Source organism: Castor canadensis, chromosome 4, assembly GCF_047511655.1.
Source record: "Castor canadensis chromosome 4, mCasCan1.hap1v2, whole genome shotgun sequence".
Taxonomy (NCBI): domain Eukaryota; kingdom Metazoa; phylum Chordata; class Mammalia; order Rodentia; family Castoridae; genus Castor; species Castor canadensis.
In genome coordinates, this window is record NC_133389.1 from 181,298,474 (window position 1) to 181,313,721 (window position 15,248).

Sequence of the window (15,248 nt, forward strand, 5' to 3'; positions counted from 1 at the left end):
GTCCACTTGCTCCCGCATTCAGAAAAAGGAACCCCCCAATTTCAGCGGTGACCATGCATCTGGCAGGATGGCCTCAGATGTGCATGGAGAAGGATGAGACTTAACCACCACTCAAGCCAGGGGTCCTAAAGAGCATCTGCGCACTCCCCAGAACATGGGAAAGTCAAGTCCATTTCAGATAAGATGCAGGCAAGTGTGGTGGCAACCCTCAGGTCCCTGCCTGTCTGGACCGCTTGGGCCTTTCTGATGCTGCTGGCCTCTGAGAGCAGGGTGGGCAGAAGTGTCCAAGTTCTTTCTGCCCTGACCTTTTCTCAGGAAGCCTGAGCACCTGTTTGCCAACCACAACTCTAACCTCCTACCCGAGTCAGTAAATGGAGACGGTGGCCCAGACAGGGGAAGTGTCTTTCTTGGGGTCACATAGCTGCTTGGTGCCAGAACCCCAGCTCGACTCCGAGCATCTCTCACCACCCTGAACTACTTGTGATGACATCAGCCGTGCCACAGGCTCCTGGGAGGGAGTTTCACAGGTGCCTTGCGTGTCCTCCACACTGCCACACACAGAGTGGACAGTGCTGGTGGCAGTGTCTGGCATCCATCACCCAGACCTCCCCATAAAGTCTCTCAAATATTCCCACCTTCCTCCCTTATCTTTTGGTCTCTCCTGCTGCCTGGGCCCACACCCCTCTATCTCTCTCTCTCTTTTTCTCTCTTTTCTCTGCCCTGGGCCACTACCTTCTATCGCCTCCTATCCCACTCTCTCCCCTACCCCTTCTTTCTCTTCTTTAAGCCCTACTGTCTCAGACCAGCCAGAGCAGCATTGCCCCCCCGCCATATGCAAGTCTGCCCTGGTGGGGGAGCCTGATTTCTCTGCAGTAAAATCGCTGGTTGTTAATATAGCACGTGCCCTTGGAGCACATGCTGGTCTGTTTGGGGTATAACTGTCCTGAAGTGAAACCCCAGAACAGGATGGGCACCTACAGCCTGTCATCAGCCTCACATTGGCCCTGTCCTCCTGCAGCGTGTCATCCTGAAGCAGGAAAAGTTCACCCCCACACAATCTGTAACCTAATGGATCCATCGTGGATGGGAACAGAACTTCCCGACACAAATGTCACTGGTTTCAGTAATGGGATAAGGACAGTCAGATTTTGCAGGGCAGTGAGTAAGGTTGGAAGAAAGGACATTTTAAATTGAGGATTCCAGATCCACAAACCTTCAATCACTTCAGGTTTGTGAAGGAAGCAGTGTAGAGAGGGCGCTTGCTCCAGTGCGTATCCCAGCAGGAAGTGGGTGGCACAGCCGTAGGGTGTAAGAAAAGTGGCAGGGTTAGGAGCCATCTGTGAGTGTCAGGAGCACTGCGGAAGGTTCCTTGCCCTGCACCTGAAGGGACTTTCAAGGAGGTGGGCACTGGAGGAGAGAGCTGGGTCTGCAGCAGAAGGACATTTGTCAAACTGTCTGGCAGGAGGGTCTCTGGCCAGTGGGGATGCAGACCCAGCCAATTCTTCTCCTTCTGGCACCTTCCATTAGCTGCACCCAACCAGGGTCAAGGGCAAAGAGGGTGTTAGTTCATCCAGAGGAGCACAGGGTGGGTCTGGAGAACAAGTGCGAAATAAACAATTGAGCACTTCTGACCAAATCACCACCTTCTTCCATCCCCCAGGGCTGGCTCCTGGAGAGATGGTGTGTACCAAGATTGAAGTCATGGCTTCTGGGCCTGTGAACCCAGAAATTAGAAAATCCAAGGCAGAGAAGAAACAGCAACTCAGGCTCTCTGAAGCCTGAAGCAGCTTGCTTAAATCCCCCTGAGTGACAACTCAGGAAGAACACCCAAACCACGGGGTGGGGATGGTTGCTCCAACCACGATGCATCAAAAGTCCTGTTCCCCAGTGTGTACATGTGTGACCCTGTGTGCCCCAGAGGCCTGGCTAGTGGGTGGAGAGGAGCCCTGTGTCCCTCAGCGTCCAAGGCTGGCATCATAGCGGGGGCATTTGATCAGCTAGAAAACAGCAGAATGCGATTAAGAGTTAATCGCCTGTAATCCCAGCTACTCAGGAGGCAGAGATGAGGAGGACGGAAGATTGAAGCCAGCCCGTGCAAATAGTTCTCAAGACCCTATCTCGAAAAAATCCAACACAAAACAGTACTGTCAGAGTGGCTCAAGTGGTAGAGCACCAGCCTAGCAAGCCTGAGGCTCTGAGTTCAAACTCCAGTATTGCCAAAAAAAAAAAAGTAAACCACAGGTCAGGAAAAAGATTTTCAGTAAAGATGACTAAGGGATCACATCTATGTTATGTAAGGGTTCAAAGCAAGAGGGAATATCTCTAGGAAAGAGTTTGCTGGCATGGGTTTATCAAGGGACAATTTTTCTGGGGGTTCTCATTACCAGTCGTGCTCATGTTGGTGAACTTTTGGAAATACACTTCAAGAGAATTTGATACTCTCATACCAGCAATACTGCTCCCAGGAATTTATCCTATGGATAAACCCCAAATAAGAAGAACGTCATATGAATCCTAATTACATAAGGATGCTAATTACAGCATTATTTATGGGAACAAAAATGTAAACAAATATTCCCCTCCGTAAGCATTTGGTTGAAGTATTTTGTGATTAGAATTAGAAAACCGATGTAGTAATGTGAAAACATACTGCGGAGATTTTTAGATCTGAAGAAAGAAAGCAAAGCGACACTTATGATATGGTTATATGTAGGCAAAATTTACACATGCAAATGAACAAGTGTGGACGAAAGTGGAGGAGGGACACTGTGTGACCGTGGAGGGGGGAAGGGGACCCGAGGATTCGTTTTTCTCCTCTTAATTATTTTGGATTGTGCTTTAGGCAACACACACATGCCACAGTGCAGGTGGAGCCAAGATGGAGTCGCTTGTGTCAAACCCTCACAAAACATAAATAAAGCCAGATGGGATCTTGCGCTCATGCTGGGTAACAACAACTTCACCAAAGACTTTGCCAGAACCACTGCTTTGCACAGAGGCCACTGTGACCTTACAAAGAAAACACTCCTGCAAGGACATCTGTCCGGCAGCTGCCTGTCCAACCAGCTGGGGATGGAACCTGATAGGCAGGTGCTGCCTGAGGTGGTGCTGAGCTCCACCCTTACTCCTGGCTTTTGCAGCCAAGGACTTGCCTTTCAAAATAGTACCCTCTGCTGTCATCTCTGTCGTTGCCTGGAAGTCCCCCCTTTCCTCACCACCTGGGACGCACACAGTTCTACCCACTGTCCACTCGCCAGTAAACTCAGAGTCTTTGGAGAACCTATTTGTTCTTTAGGTTGGAATATAAACAAAGAAGGGTCTGATATCCAAGTGCCAGTCATTGGCCTGTTTGAACACTTGCCCTTCTCCCTTCCCAGTGAGCGAGAGACCTGGTTACCTAGCAGCACGCCAGGTGGCAGCTGGGTCGCAGGCTCCTTCATCCAGTCGTCATTGTCCAGCTCCAGCACAGCGTCCACAGGCTCCACGGTGAGAATCAGTTCTCTCAGGGCACCCCCGTCCCCGGCAGCCAGCGTGGCCTTCAGGGTCCTCACAAGGTGGGAGCCCAGGGCATAATCAGGTTCTGAGGCCCAGCAGGACATGGCTATGCCTGGGGGCATGGGCCGGCCCTGCCCTTCCTCTGACAAGGTCCCCAAAGTGGTGCAGTGGTTATAAATAGAGCAGGCCCAGCTCGGGTTACAGTGACAGTGAGCGGGAGCTGGGTGGCTCCCACCTCCAGGGCACAGGTCACGTCTGCCCCAGCCCTTGGTGAGGTGAGGGGTGTTCTAGACACAGGCGTGGAGCCATGTCAGCCTGCAGGAGAGTAGAGGACAGCATTGTGAAAGAAGGTCCCAGAGGTATGATTGGGTCATGTGGTCTTATATCCAAAGTGAGGCTCAGCCGGGTGCTCACGCCTGTAACCCTAGCTACTTGGGAGGCTGAGATCAGGAGGATTGCAGTTTGAGACCAGCCTGGGCAAAAACTTTGGGAGACCCTCATCTCAACCAATAGCTGGGTGAGGTGGCACACATCTGCCATCCCAGCAACAGTGGGAAGTAGGAGGATCACGGTCGATGCCAGTCTGAGCAAAAAGTGAGGTACTGGCAAGAAAAAAGTCAAGGCGAGGCTTTACCCTGGGACCTTGGAGGCTTGTCCCCCAGCAGGGGTTCAGCCCTTGTGAAGTGAAAGGAGTGTTTTCTGTGTTTCGCACCCCACTTGTCAACTCCTGGCACAGGCGTGGAAGAGTCTTTGCTTTCCCGGCCCAGGCATGGGCTGGCCGGTCCAGGAAGACCGAAGCATCACGTAGTGAGCCCTAAGAACCCAAGTGCTAGCTGCAGCCTCCCCACCCTCAAGTCTGCTATACTTGGTGTCAGCCAGGGCCCGAGGGAGTGCAAGGCCCTCACACCTCTTGTGGGTCCCCTGAACCCTTCTTCTCCGGGGGGATCGCTTTTCTCACATCCACTCCATCTCCAGTTATTCCTGGCTGTCCTCATCATTTCTTGTGAACACCAAGTGTGCTGTGGGCTCTGCAGGGATCTTTTCCCTCCTTCCCTTCTCTCTTCCCTTGTAAACTTGCGGGGCCAAGGTGCCTAGATCCTTGGTCATATGGAATTCTGTAGGCTTTTGAGAAGGTGGTTTTGGGGTGCAATTAAAATCAAAGCCAGTGGGTTCTGAGCAAAGCACACTGTGGGTGGGCCTCACTCAACCAGGGAAAGGCCTGAAGAGACTCTGCAGCCAGCAGACTGTCTTCGGTTTCCAGTTGCAGGCTCCACTGGCCTCACCTGCCAGCCACAGACTTGTGACTTACCAAGTCTCACTCAGCCTTCTCCCCACTCCAGGTCCTACTGGGGAACTTCCCTGACTGATGCACTCAGCCCCTCTGTGTGACTTTGCAGGTTCTGTTCCACCTGCCTTTGAGGTGCCAGACACTGTAGTTCCAGCCCTGTGTTCGTTCTTCTTCCCCTACCCAGCAAAGCTTGGACTTCTCAACTCTGGCAATGTACCCAGCCCCTGGGGGTGAGTCCTGTTGGTTCAAGTGGGTAATATCATCTCCATTATTGGCTACTTGATGCCCAGTCTCCCTTGTGACCTGGTTCTGGACAGAGAGAGCCGGCATGGTCTGTTCTGGGATGCTGGGAGACTACCTGCTTTCTTGACCGAAAAAATGGCTATTGTCTCCTTTTTTCTTTTTTCTTTCCTTGAACATGAACATGATGGAGCTATGGCAGCCATATTAGAGCCACGAGGCAACAGACATGAATAGGAGTGGACTAGGAAGAGAGGAGAAGACTGGCTCTTGATGACAGTTTTTATCTTTATTCCACAAGCACTGATTGTATATTTTCTGTTAGTTGCAGCTGAAGGCATTCCTGGCTGATGCTGGGATGGTTCACTCTGCCTTTAAATCAGGGAAATGTCTTGCTTTTGTCCAAGATGCAGCATGAAGGATTCTGGCAGCAATGAAGGATGTGGTGAGTCCCCAAACCTCTGTTCTTTGGTAACAGTGACCCCCTGCTTCCGGCCATAGAGCCACAGTGGATTTTGCAAAGACAGCAGCAGACCCCAGGCTCCCCAGGTGCAGGAGGCACCACCACCAGGCTCATCAGGAGCCACTCGACTACACCTTCCAGTGTCTCCAATGCAGAGAAATGGCCTGGAGGATGACATGTGAATTGCTGGCAGTGGACACTGCCCAGGAAAGACATGTGACACCAGTGGTCTTTCTTCAGTTTAGACAGCTGACCAAACTGCAGGGATACCCTGGAACTTGCCATCCTCCTGCCTCAGCCTCCCCAGTGCTGGGATTACAGACGTGAACCACCATGCCTGGCTGGCCTCTGGTTGTCTCTTCGGCCAAAGACATAGGACTTTGAAAGAGAGTTTTGAGCTTGAATTCTCAAGGCAAATGGTTTACATTTCAGAAGAAATTTAGCACATTTTTGTAAACACATAGCGAGAGAGGGTAGTGACCACAGGAAAGCAATCAGAATTGGCATAAGATAGATTTAAAGAAATGCAACGAGCATTATTACAGACTGCTATCAAACTCCAAATCAGAAGGGAGGTGAAGTCGGAGCACTTGTTAGGCAGATAATAAGATGACAAAAACCTCAAAATATGGCACATGCTGATCTTAATTACCATGCTAGCTGCTGGGTGTTTAATCAGCGCCATGTATGCTGTGCTAATTATTCTGGCTAATTTTGTTATAATGTAATTCTTTATCAACCCTGCTATGTATAAATTAGGAAGTGAAATGTAACTACCACAAATTATACTTAAGGCAACATGGATTTCTTTATTTCAGCATCTCTATTCCTTTTTGTGGCTAGCCCGTGTGACCCCTCCTCCCCCACCCCAGGTCCCCATGGCCTGGGTTATCATTTGAGAAAAGGGGCCGAGCGCTGGCACCTCTGCCTCGACGTCACTTGTGCATGTGACTTTCTCCTCCAGCCATTGTCCTTGAAAGGTGGAAACTGTTTGCGGGCGCAATCAATGGCAGACAGTTTGCTTTCTCTGAAGCAGATAAAGGGTGCATCATTGTCCTGTCTTGATTTTGAAGACATCATTGTCGGGTACCGTAGTCACGTACTTCCAGTGACATGTCGCGCTGATTTACGGAAGTTTGTGTGTCACGCGAGTTCGCGTCCCGCCAGGTCCAGAGCAGAGCCCGTTGGCGTGTCTTCAGAGACTGCTGGCCTTGTACCTTCTCCCTCTGGACTTCTGGTTTTGAACAATTTTTCAGCAAACTCAAAATGCCAAGCGGGTAGATGCATACAGTTGGGGTCTAATTTTGTTCCCGCGCTGTGTTAGGATTGAACACCAGTGAGACTGAACTGCTAAGGAGGATCCCGGTCTGTGGAAGATGGCCATTGTCAGACACTCAGACCCCTTTGTGATCCCAGAGTAAGGGACAAATGGAGCACGCGGCCAGGCCAACTCAGAGAGACCGCGGCTCTGTTCTGTAAGGTGGACCCACTTCTGCTTTGAGGCTGGGATGTCCCTGCTTTACCTGGAAGTCTGGGAGCCTCTCCTTCAGCCCTGGGTACTATGGTCATGTCACCACCCAGTCCAGCGTGGGACATCTCCAGGTCAACGGTGGCTTCCTTCCTGACCAAGGCATGTCCACCTGTCACTGCTGTGGTTTGAATACAGTTTGATCCTTGAACTCATGATGAAATTAAATCCTTACTGTGAAGTTTCGGGGATAAAGACGTAATTCAACCATGGTGTTTAGAGGGGGGCTTTGTGAGAGAGGGAGAGAGAGAGAGAGAGAGAGAGAGAGAGAGAGAGAGAGAGAGAGAGAGAGAGAAATATCAGGCAGACATACAGACACATGCGTGTCTCTGTCTCTCCTCATGTGATGCCATGTGCCACCCTGGGACTCAGCCAGCAAGAAGATTATCACCAGATAAGATCCCCTCAGCCTTGATCTCCATAATCACCAGCCAAAATAAGTCTTTCTTCTGACAGCAGTGGCCTCGGGGACTTCATCATGGTGACAACACCCAGAGTAACATGGCGCTCCAGTGGTCAGGAGCTTTTCGGTTTGACTGAAGGTCCCTAGAGTTCTTTTTGAATGCGTCTCTCAGCTTTTGAGCTGTGACAATTTCAGCCAAGACAGTCGTGTGAATGTGCTTACTGCTCTGTGTTGGGACTGGCTCTCTCATGAGCCTTTTGGGTGACAGAGTCACTGTGCAGCGTCACTGTCACGCAGCCTGCGTGGCAGCTCCTCATGCAGCAAGAGAGCAGGGCCTCTTCTGTTTCCTCTGTCTCCCAAGGTTGGGGACAAGGCTTTGCCTGTGGCCATGGGGAAAACGAGATGTGCTGTGGGCTGCTGATACCTCTTGCAGGATTTCCTCCTCTATCGGGCACGATTCAGGAAGGCACAGGGCTAGAGTTGCCCGGGTGGAGTCGAGGACGTGTTCCAGGAACATAATCGTTCCAGGCCAAAGAACAAACGCACGTGCTCATTCCAGAAGCGGGTTCTGAGCCCTGATGGAGGTGGGCGCCCGGGGTCATGCATCTGTTAATGGCAGAGTTAGCAGCCGGTGGCCGTACTGTGTCTCTCGGCTGTTCAATTCTCAACCGGGCCCCAGTGTCTTCCTTGGCCTTCTTCTCTGCTCTTTTGGTCTTTTCTGAGATGGTGAGAAAGGATGAGAAGGGAGACAAGTACAGGACTCAAGCAGTGACCAGGAATATTTGGCAGAGCTTTGGGGGCTAAAGCTTTGGCTGGGCATGACAGCTCATGTCTATAATCCCAGCCACTTGGGAAATGGAGGTAGGTGGACCTTGGTCTAACGCCAGCCATGCAATAGCACAACATCCTATGTAAAAACAAACTAGCCAGGTGCTGGTGGCTCACACCTATAATCCTAGCTACTCAGGAGGCAGAGATCAGGGGATCATGATTCAAAGCCCTCCCAGGCAAATAAGTTTGTGAGACCCTATCTCAAGAACACCCAACACAAAGCAGGGCTCGTGGAGTGGCTCAAATGGTAGAGTGCCTGCCTAGCAAGTACAGGGCCCTGAGTTCAAATCCCAGTACTGCCAAAAAAAAAAAAAAAAAAGAAAGAAAGGCAATTACTTTGAAGTGAGTTCTTGGGGTTGGATGCTGGATAGTGTTTTCTTAACCAAAACTCTGCTTTGGGACTGGACCTCAAAAACCATCCTGTTTGTTTAAAATTATGTAGCTAATGACATGGGTCTCCGCCATGGACAGGGTGAGCGAGGTGCCTCTTCGTGGCAGGGGGAACTAAGGGTTGCCACATCTGGGCCTGAGACTTTGTTCCTTAAGAGGAAAGAAGTTGGCTTTTAGAGAGTTTGGAGTTCAAGGGCAAGGATGTCCCTTTCTGTATCTGTAGATGAAGGGATGGGGGTCTTGAAGGCAAGGGAGGGTTTTCAAGAGGTTCAGTCTAAGATGACAAGGGCCTGGGAAGGGGATTGTTGGTGCATGCCTGTAATCCCTGCTACTCTGCAGACAGAGATCATAGTCCAGGGCTGGCCCAGGCAAAAGCATGAGACCCTATCTGAAAAATATACTAAAACAAAAGAGCTGGAGGTGTGGCTCAGGTGGTAAAGTACTTGCTTAGCAGGTGTAAGGCCCTGAGTTCAAACTCCAGTATTGCGAAAAAAGAAAAAAGAAAAAAAAAAAGAGAAAAGCTGATTGGGGCCTGCAACTGACCTTTTCTCCCATATCTGGCCAGATTTCTGCTGAGAGTGGAGGGAATTTCTGAGAGAGGTGGTGGTGCCCAGAGGGCAGAGAAGCAGCCCCTGCACTCACCACCAGCCTGGCAGAGGACGTGAGCACCTTCCAGGTGAAGTGAGTGGATGGACAGGATGGAAAAGGGTGTGATCCCAGCCAGAAGCCATGCAGGGGCCACCTCTGTGGGACACGGCACAATGCTAAGTACATAAAATAGTCACATGTTTCATGGTGACACGTGTGAACATTGTATGTGTAATATCTGCACAGACAAGGACGTATACGTGCATATCTAATACACTCCTGTATTCCTAGGTACTGTCCAAATGGATCTCAGGTAATACTACCTCCATCAGGACCTAAATGAGGTGCTTTTAAGAATGAAACTAGATGGGCTGCTTCTAGAACTTCTATGGAATGAGAATCAGGAACGAGACTGACAACAAAAATCGCAAAGCCACACTTGAAGGAAATCAAGCTGAGAGATTTACTCTAATAGAAATTTAGCCTTACCGTGAAGCCAGTCTTTAAGGCCATGTGGCATCAGCATGATAACAGACAAACAGAAATAAATAAAGCAGTGGACCCAAGCCAAGCTACACGTAGAGGGTGGCATTGCAGAGGATTCATGAGGAATTTTTCCAAAAACCCTCTTAAGTTGATATTAAAACATACACATATAATAGAATATATAAAATATCTTAAAAATAAACTTGATCTGTATTTAAATCATATGCAAAAAGATGGATTATAGTACGAAACAAAAAAATATGAGGATTTATTTTTTTTTGGCAGTACTGGGGTTTAGAACTCAGGACCTCACACTTGCTAGGCAGGTGTTCTGTCTCTTGAGCCACTCCGCCAACTCAGGGAATGACTTTTAAGTGGAACACACTAATTGATCAATTATCTCTAGTTACATTAATTATTGGTATTAATCTGAAGGTACTGTTAAGAAAGGAAAAGAGCAAGTGATAGTGTGGGGAGGACACTGGCAACTTCTAACACCAAATGCTCACGTCCAGAATACACAAGGACCAGCCAATCAACTGGGTAAAGGGAGGGAGCCTGGCAGAGAAGTGGAAAGGAACTGGAGTGGACAGACACCCTCCAAGCAGGACACCCAGGTATCCAAATGACAAAAAAGCATGAAAGGGCTTAATTCATTCACTGTCAGAGAAATACAAATGAACATCCCCATCTGCCAAATGTCACTACATAGCTTACAGTGTCAGGCTGGGGATATGGCCCAAATGGCAGAGCCTTGATCCAAATCCTAGTAATGCTAAAAAAAAAAAAATAATAATAAGTAAAAGAAAAAAGGAAAGGAAAGCAGTTCTGGATTAGCATTGTATGGAAGTCAGCAGGAAATTCCCAGTGTGCCACCTGGTAGGTGTATTACCTATTATTATGCAAAAATATAGAGGTTTAGTAGGTACCTTTTGAATTTTTTGTATTATTGTTGTGCTGGGGTACATTGTGACATTTACCAAAGTTCTTACAATATACCATAGTCGAGTTCACCCCCCCCCATTATTCTCCTTTATCCCCCCTTCCTCCATTCCTGGAATAGTTTCAACAGGTCTCATTTTTCCATTTTCATACATGAGTACACAGTATTTCCACCACATTCACCCTTCTACACCCTTTCCTTATATCCTCCCCTCTCCCACTGGTACTAGACAGGACTTGTTTTACCTTCCTGTTCTCCATTTTTGAAAAAAGATTTTTGTTTGTTTAAGAGCGGTACAGGGAGATTCATTTCCATGTGTATAGGTGCGTGTTGAATGTTGAAGTATATAAACCAAGAGCACATGTGCCTGTAATTCCACTGCTAAAGAGGCTGAGGCAAAAGCATCATGAGTTCGAGGCCAGCCTGGGCTATGCACTTAGACCCTGTTCAAAAACCAGAAGCAAACATACGGCAAATGAAGAACAAGCAAACAGAATCCGAATAATACTGTGTTTTCAAACGCAAGTGTCACGTTTATTGTGTGGACGTTTGTTCTAGTACTACAGCATACCTCAAATGACAATAAATTATCAAAGGCATGTATGTTCTCTCACTGTGAGTGATGAAATGAAAATAAAACACCGTTAGGAAAGGCAAAAATAGTCAAAACACTTACATATTAAAAACAAAATGAATTTTAAGATTAATAACTCAGGTGATGGGAAAGGGCAAATCAGTAATAGAAATTTAGTTTCAAACAAATGACAATGAAAATACTATACAATGTAATTTGTAAGAGGCAGCCAAAGTCATTTTTAGAAGAAACTTCATAGCCTTAACTTAAATGCATTTATTATGAAAGTAGAAAGAAGAGAAATGAAGGGAGTAAGCATCCACTTCAAAAACAGAGAAAACAGCACCAAAACAAAAGCAAGAAAGTAGGAAAATTGAGTCAATAAACTTAGTAAAGAATAAAGTAAATGGAAAAACAGCCAAAGTGACTGAAAAACCCAATGTTATTTTGAGAAAAGATTTAGACATATCTCTAACAAGGTCAATCAAAAACCAAGAGGATGAGTACAATAGATAAGCTTAGGGAAAAAGAAGTGATAGCTCCAGTAAAAATTTAAGTGTCCAAGAAATTATATTTCAACTCATTAGGAAGTCTCCGTGAAATAATGGGTTTTCAGGAAAATAAAAGGAAATTAAAGCTAAATAAGGAAAAACAAAGTACCTCCATTTTGTGAAAGAAACAAAAAGAGTCTATCCAAGAAATTATTCATTAAATAAAGCACAATATTCAGAATAGCAGCCAGCAATAAAAACATAAGAAGCTCCTCCAACATTATTGCAAAATTTCTGTGTAAAATATTAAAATACCAAACCTAGCAATGTATTGAAAGAATGAATCATACGAAAAAAATGTTAATGGTAGGATTGAAGAATTTGTTTAGCTGGGATAAAAACGTCCTTTCTTGTGTGATGGAGAGTACCTTTTTCCCTTTCATCCTCCCCTCAGTGGTCCCCTCGTTCTCCTGCAAATGACATAATTTCATTCTTTGCGTGTGCATGTTCCGGACTTCTTTGTCCACTCATTGCTTGATGGACACGTAGCCTGGCTCTTGTGAGTTGGGTTGCCATAAGCCTGGGTGTGCGGTGCTCACTAATCCATGCAGGTTCACATCCCATCAGGTTTAAGCCTAGAAGTGCATCACGCTAATGAGTGTTTAACGTGTTTAATGTCTTGCCTTCCTAGGTGAGAAACTGATGACGCAATAAGATTTTGGAAGACTGTAGCAATTTAAACCAGCAATTTAAATAACGTCGAGGGGATGCCAAGAGGCAAAACCTGCTGCTTTTCGTGTGGTCACTGACAAGGCCTTGCCCAGGGCAGGGCCGGTAGCTGCCATCTTTAGCCTTCTGGGTGCGTCTCTGAGGTGACTTTGGGAGTCTCGGTGATTCCCCTAATGTTCTTCCTTACTTGACATTCACTTCTGAAATTCACGCAAAGAGACACATCACCATTCATTTCAAAATAAATTTGAAATTTAAAAGGCAATCACTAGAGAAAAACTATTGTCTGTGTGTAATTCTGGATACTAACTCCAGAGAAATCATCTTGCTAAAATTACAACCCATGTCTTATTTATACTCAAGGAGATATTTTTATTAAGGTCAAGGAGAAAGCAAGCAAGCTCAAGCTCACCACTTCTTCCCTATCTCAGTCAGGAACAAACTGAGAGGAGCATCAGAATGTCAGCTTAGTTACTCATGAAGCCACCTGCACAATGCACTTGAGAGCTGAAGCAGAGCAGCTGACTGACAATCCCTGGGTTGGCCATCTGCACGGTCACTGGTAAATTCCTCCGCCCACACCCGCCTAGAACTGGCCCTTCCCAGGAGGCTGAGAGACCAGAGAATACCTGTTCTCAGCAGCAGGTGCAGGGAGAATCCAGGAGGGACTAAGCTGTGCAGGGGAGGTTTTCCTCCAAAGGTGCCAATGCAGTGCTCCTGGGGTGTGTGTGGCGGAGATATCCAAGAGATGAGTGGGCAGTCAGGAGCATCACAGAAACACAACTCTACATGTGGGAGCAGGTCAGAGGGAATCCAACAATGTTCTGAGCTCTTTGAGAAGTTTGAGCCATTGTGATAAGACAGGATAAAAAATAAGAAGACCAAATATCATGTGTTTTGGACAGGATTAGGGCTTGAACTCAGGGCCTTGTACTTGCTAGGCAGGTGCTCTACCACTTGAGCCACACTGCAGTAATTTGGTTAAGATGGTTATTGTTGGGATAGGGTCTTGATAATGCCCAGGCATAAAGGTCTGGACTGAGATCTTCCTATTTGTTCTTTTTCTAGTAGCCGGGGATGAGAGGCATGTATCACTGTGACCAGCAATTGGTCAAGATGGGGTCTTGGGAACTATTTGCCTGGGTTGGCCTCAAACTGAAATCCTCCCATTCTCCACCTCTTGAGTAGCTAGAATTATATAGATGTGAGCCTCTGTGCTGGGTCAAATATCTTTTACAAAATCAAAATGATAAGTATCTGCATAAGATGAACTGATCAATTTAGAAAATACAAGCAAATCAAAAATACTAATCAGAACTTGTAAAAATGTTCAGTAGGTTGGCCTATTGCCCTCTTACCCCCAAATAACAAAAATAGCAGCTTTTCCAAAGACCAACAAAATTAGAGAATCGGGCAAGGTACGGAGAAGGGAATCTAGAAAAATGCACTCATGACAACACTCAGGAAGTGTAAGAAGACCGTGGGCAGAAAACCTGCTTTATTAGTGACAAGATAGGCTGGGGAGCTACAATAAGTCTTCAGCTGGGGACAGAGGGGCTGAGGATATTATGGCCAACTCAGGACAAAACTGAAGGAGCACCTCTTAAAGCAAGGCCAACTCTCACCAACACCAAAAAAAAAAAAAAAAAGAAGGGCAGAGACAGAATATCTGCAGTGGTTGTCATCTGTATTTTGTTTTCTACAGGAAAATGGAATTACATTTATAATCATGCTTTTTTTTGTTGTAATGTGAGGAATTGAACCCAGGGCCTCACACATGCCAGGTAAGCACTCTACCACATTTCATGATTATGCTTTTTTTTTTTTAATTTTTGGTGATACTGGGGTTTAAACTCAGGGTCTCTGCTTGCTAGGCAGGTGCTCTGTCCCTTGAGCCACTCTGCCAGCCCTTTTTGCTCTGGTTATTTTGGAGATAGGGTTTTGCTTTTTGCCCAGGTCAGCCAGGATGGTGACCTATTTTATACTTCCCACTGTAGCTAGAATGACCGGGGTGGGCCAGCATACCCAATTTTTTCCCATTAAGATGGGATCTCATGAACTTTTTTGCCTGGCTTGGCCTGGAACTGAGATCCTCCTGATCTGAACCTCCTGTGTAGCTTGGATGACAGAAGTGCACCACCGCATCCAGCTATTGGTTGAGATGGGGTCTTGGGAACTTTTTGCCCAGGCTGGGCTTGAGTCACGATCCTTCCTATGTCAATCTCCCAAGTAGCTAGGATTACAGGTGTGAGTCACTGGTATCTGGCTGATTGTGTTATTTTATTTTAAAGCTGTTTATTTATCAGTGTTGGGCATCCAGCCGAGGGCCTCTTACTTGTCAACCACATGCTCTAATGTAGTATCACTTTTCACACCACTGTGACCAAAATATCTGACAGAGCGACTTAAAGGGAGGATGAGTAAACACAAGTGTGTTTACTTTGGTTCATGGTTTCAGAGACTTGAGTCCACTGTCCTTGGCTCTGTTGATCCTGGGCCCATGGTGAATAGAATGGGCCCATGGTGGCAGGAGCTCATGGAGCTGTTCACTTCACAGCAGATAGGAAGCAGAGAGAGAGAGAGGAGGGGTTGGGAAACAGGTATAATCTTTGAAGTCACGCCCCCATTGACCTCCTTCCTCCTTCTGGACCCGCTTAGAGTTCCACAACCTCTTAAAATAGCACCATCAGCTGAGGACCACACGTCTGCAGAGGACATTTCATAGCCAAGCAATAACAAACACTGAGTTACACTTCCAGCCCCAAGACCTACCTTTTCACAAATGAATACATTGTGAGA

General features: G+C 47.1%; 1 protein-coding gene across 2 annotated transcripts in view; it reads right to left on the bottom strand.

The window, feature by feature from the left end:
- Asb18 (ankyrin repeat and SOCS box containing 18) overlaps positions 1-3,625 on the bottom strand; it is a 62,472-nt gene extending 58,847 nt beyond the window's left edge. For both annotated transcript variants that reach the window (XM_074072062.1, XM_074072063.1), the window contains exon 1: positions 3,398-3,625. In XM_074072062.1, coding sequence (XP_073928163.1) covers positions 3,398-3,617 — 220 coding nt within the window. In that variant the 5' untranslated portion in view covers positions 3,618-3,625. The remainder of the gene's footprint in view (positions 1-3,397) is intronic.
- Positions 3,626-15,248: the final 11,623 nt, after the last annotated feature.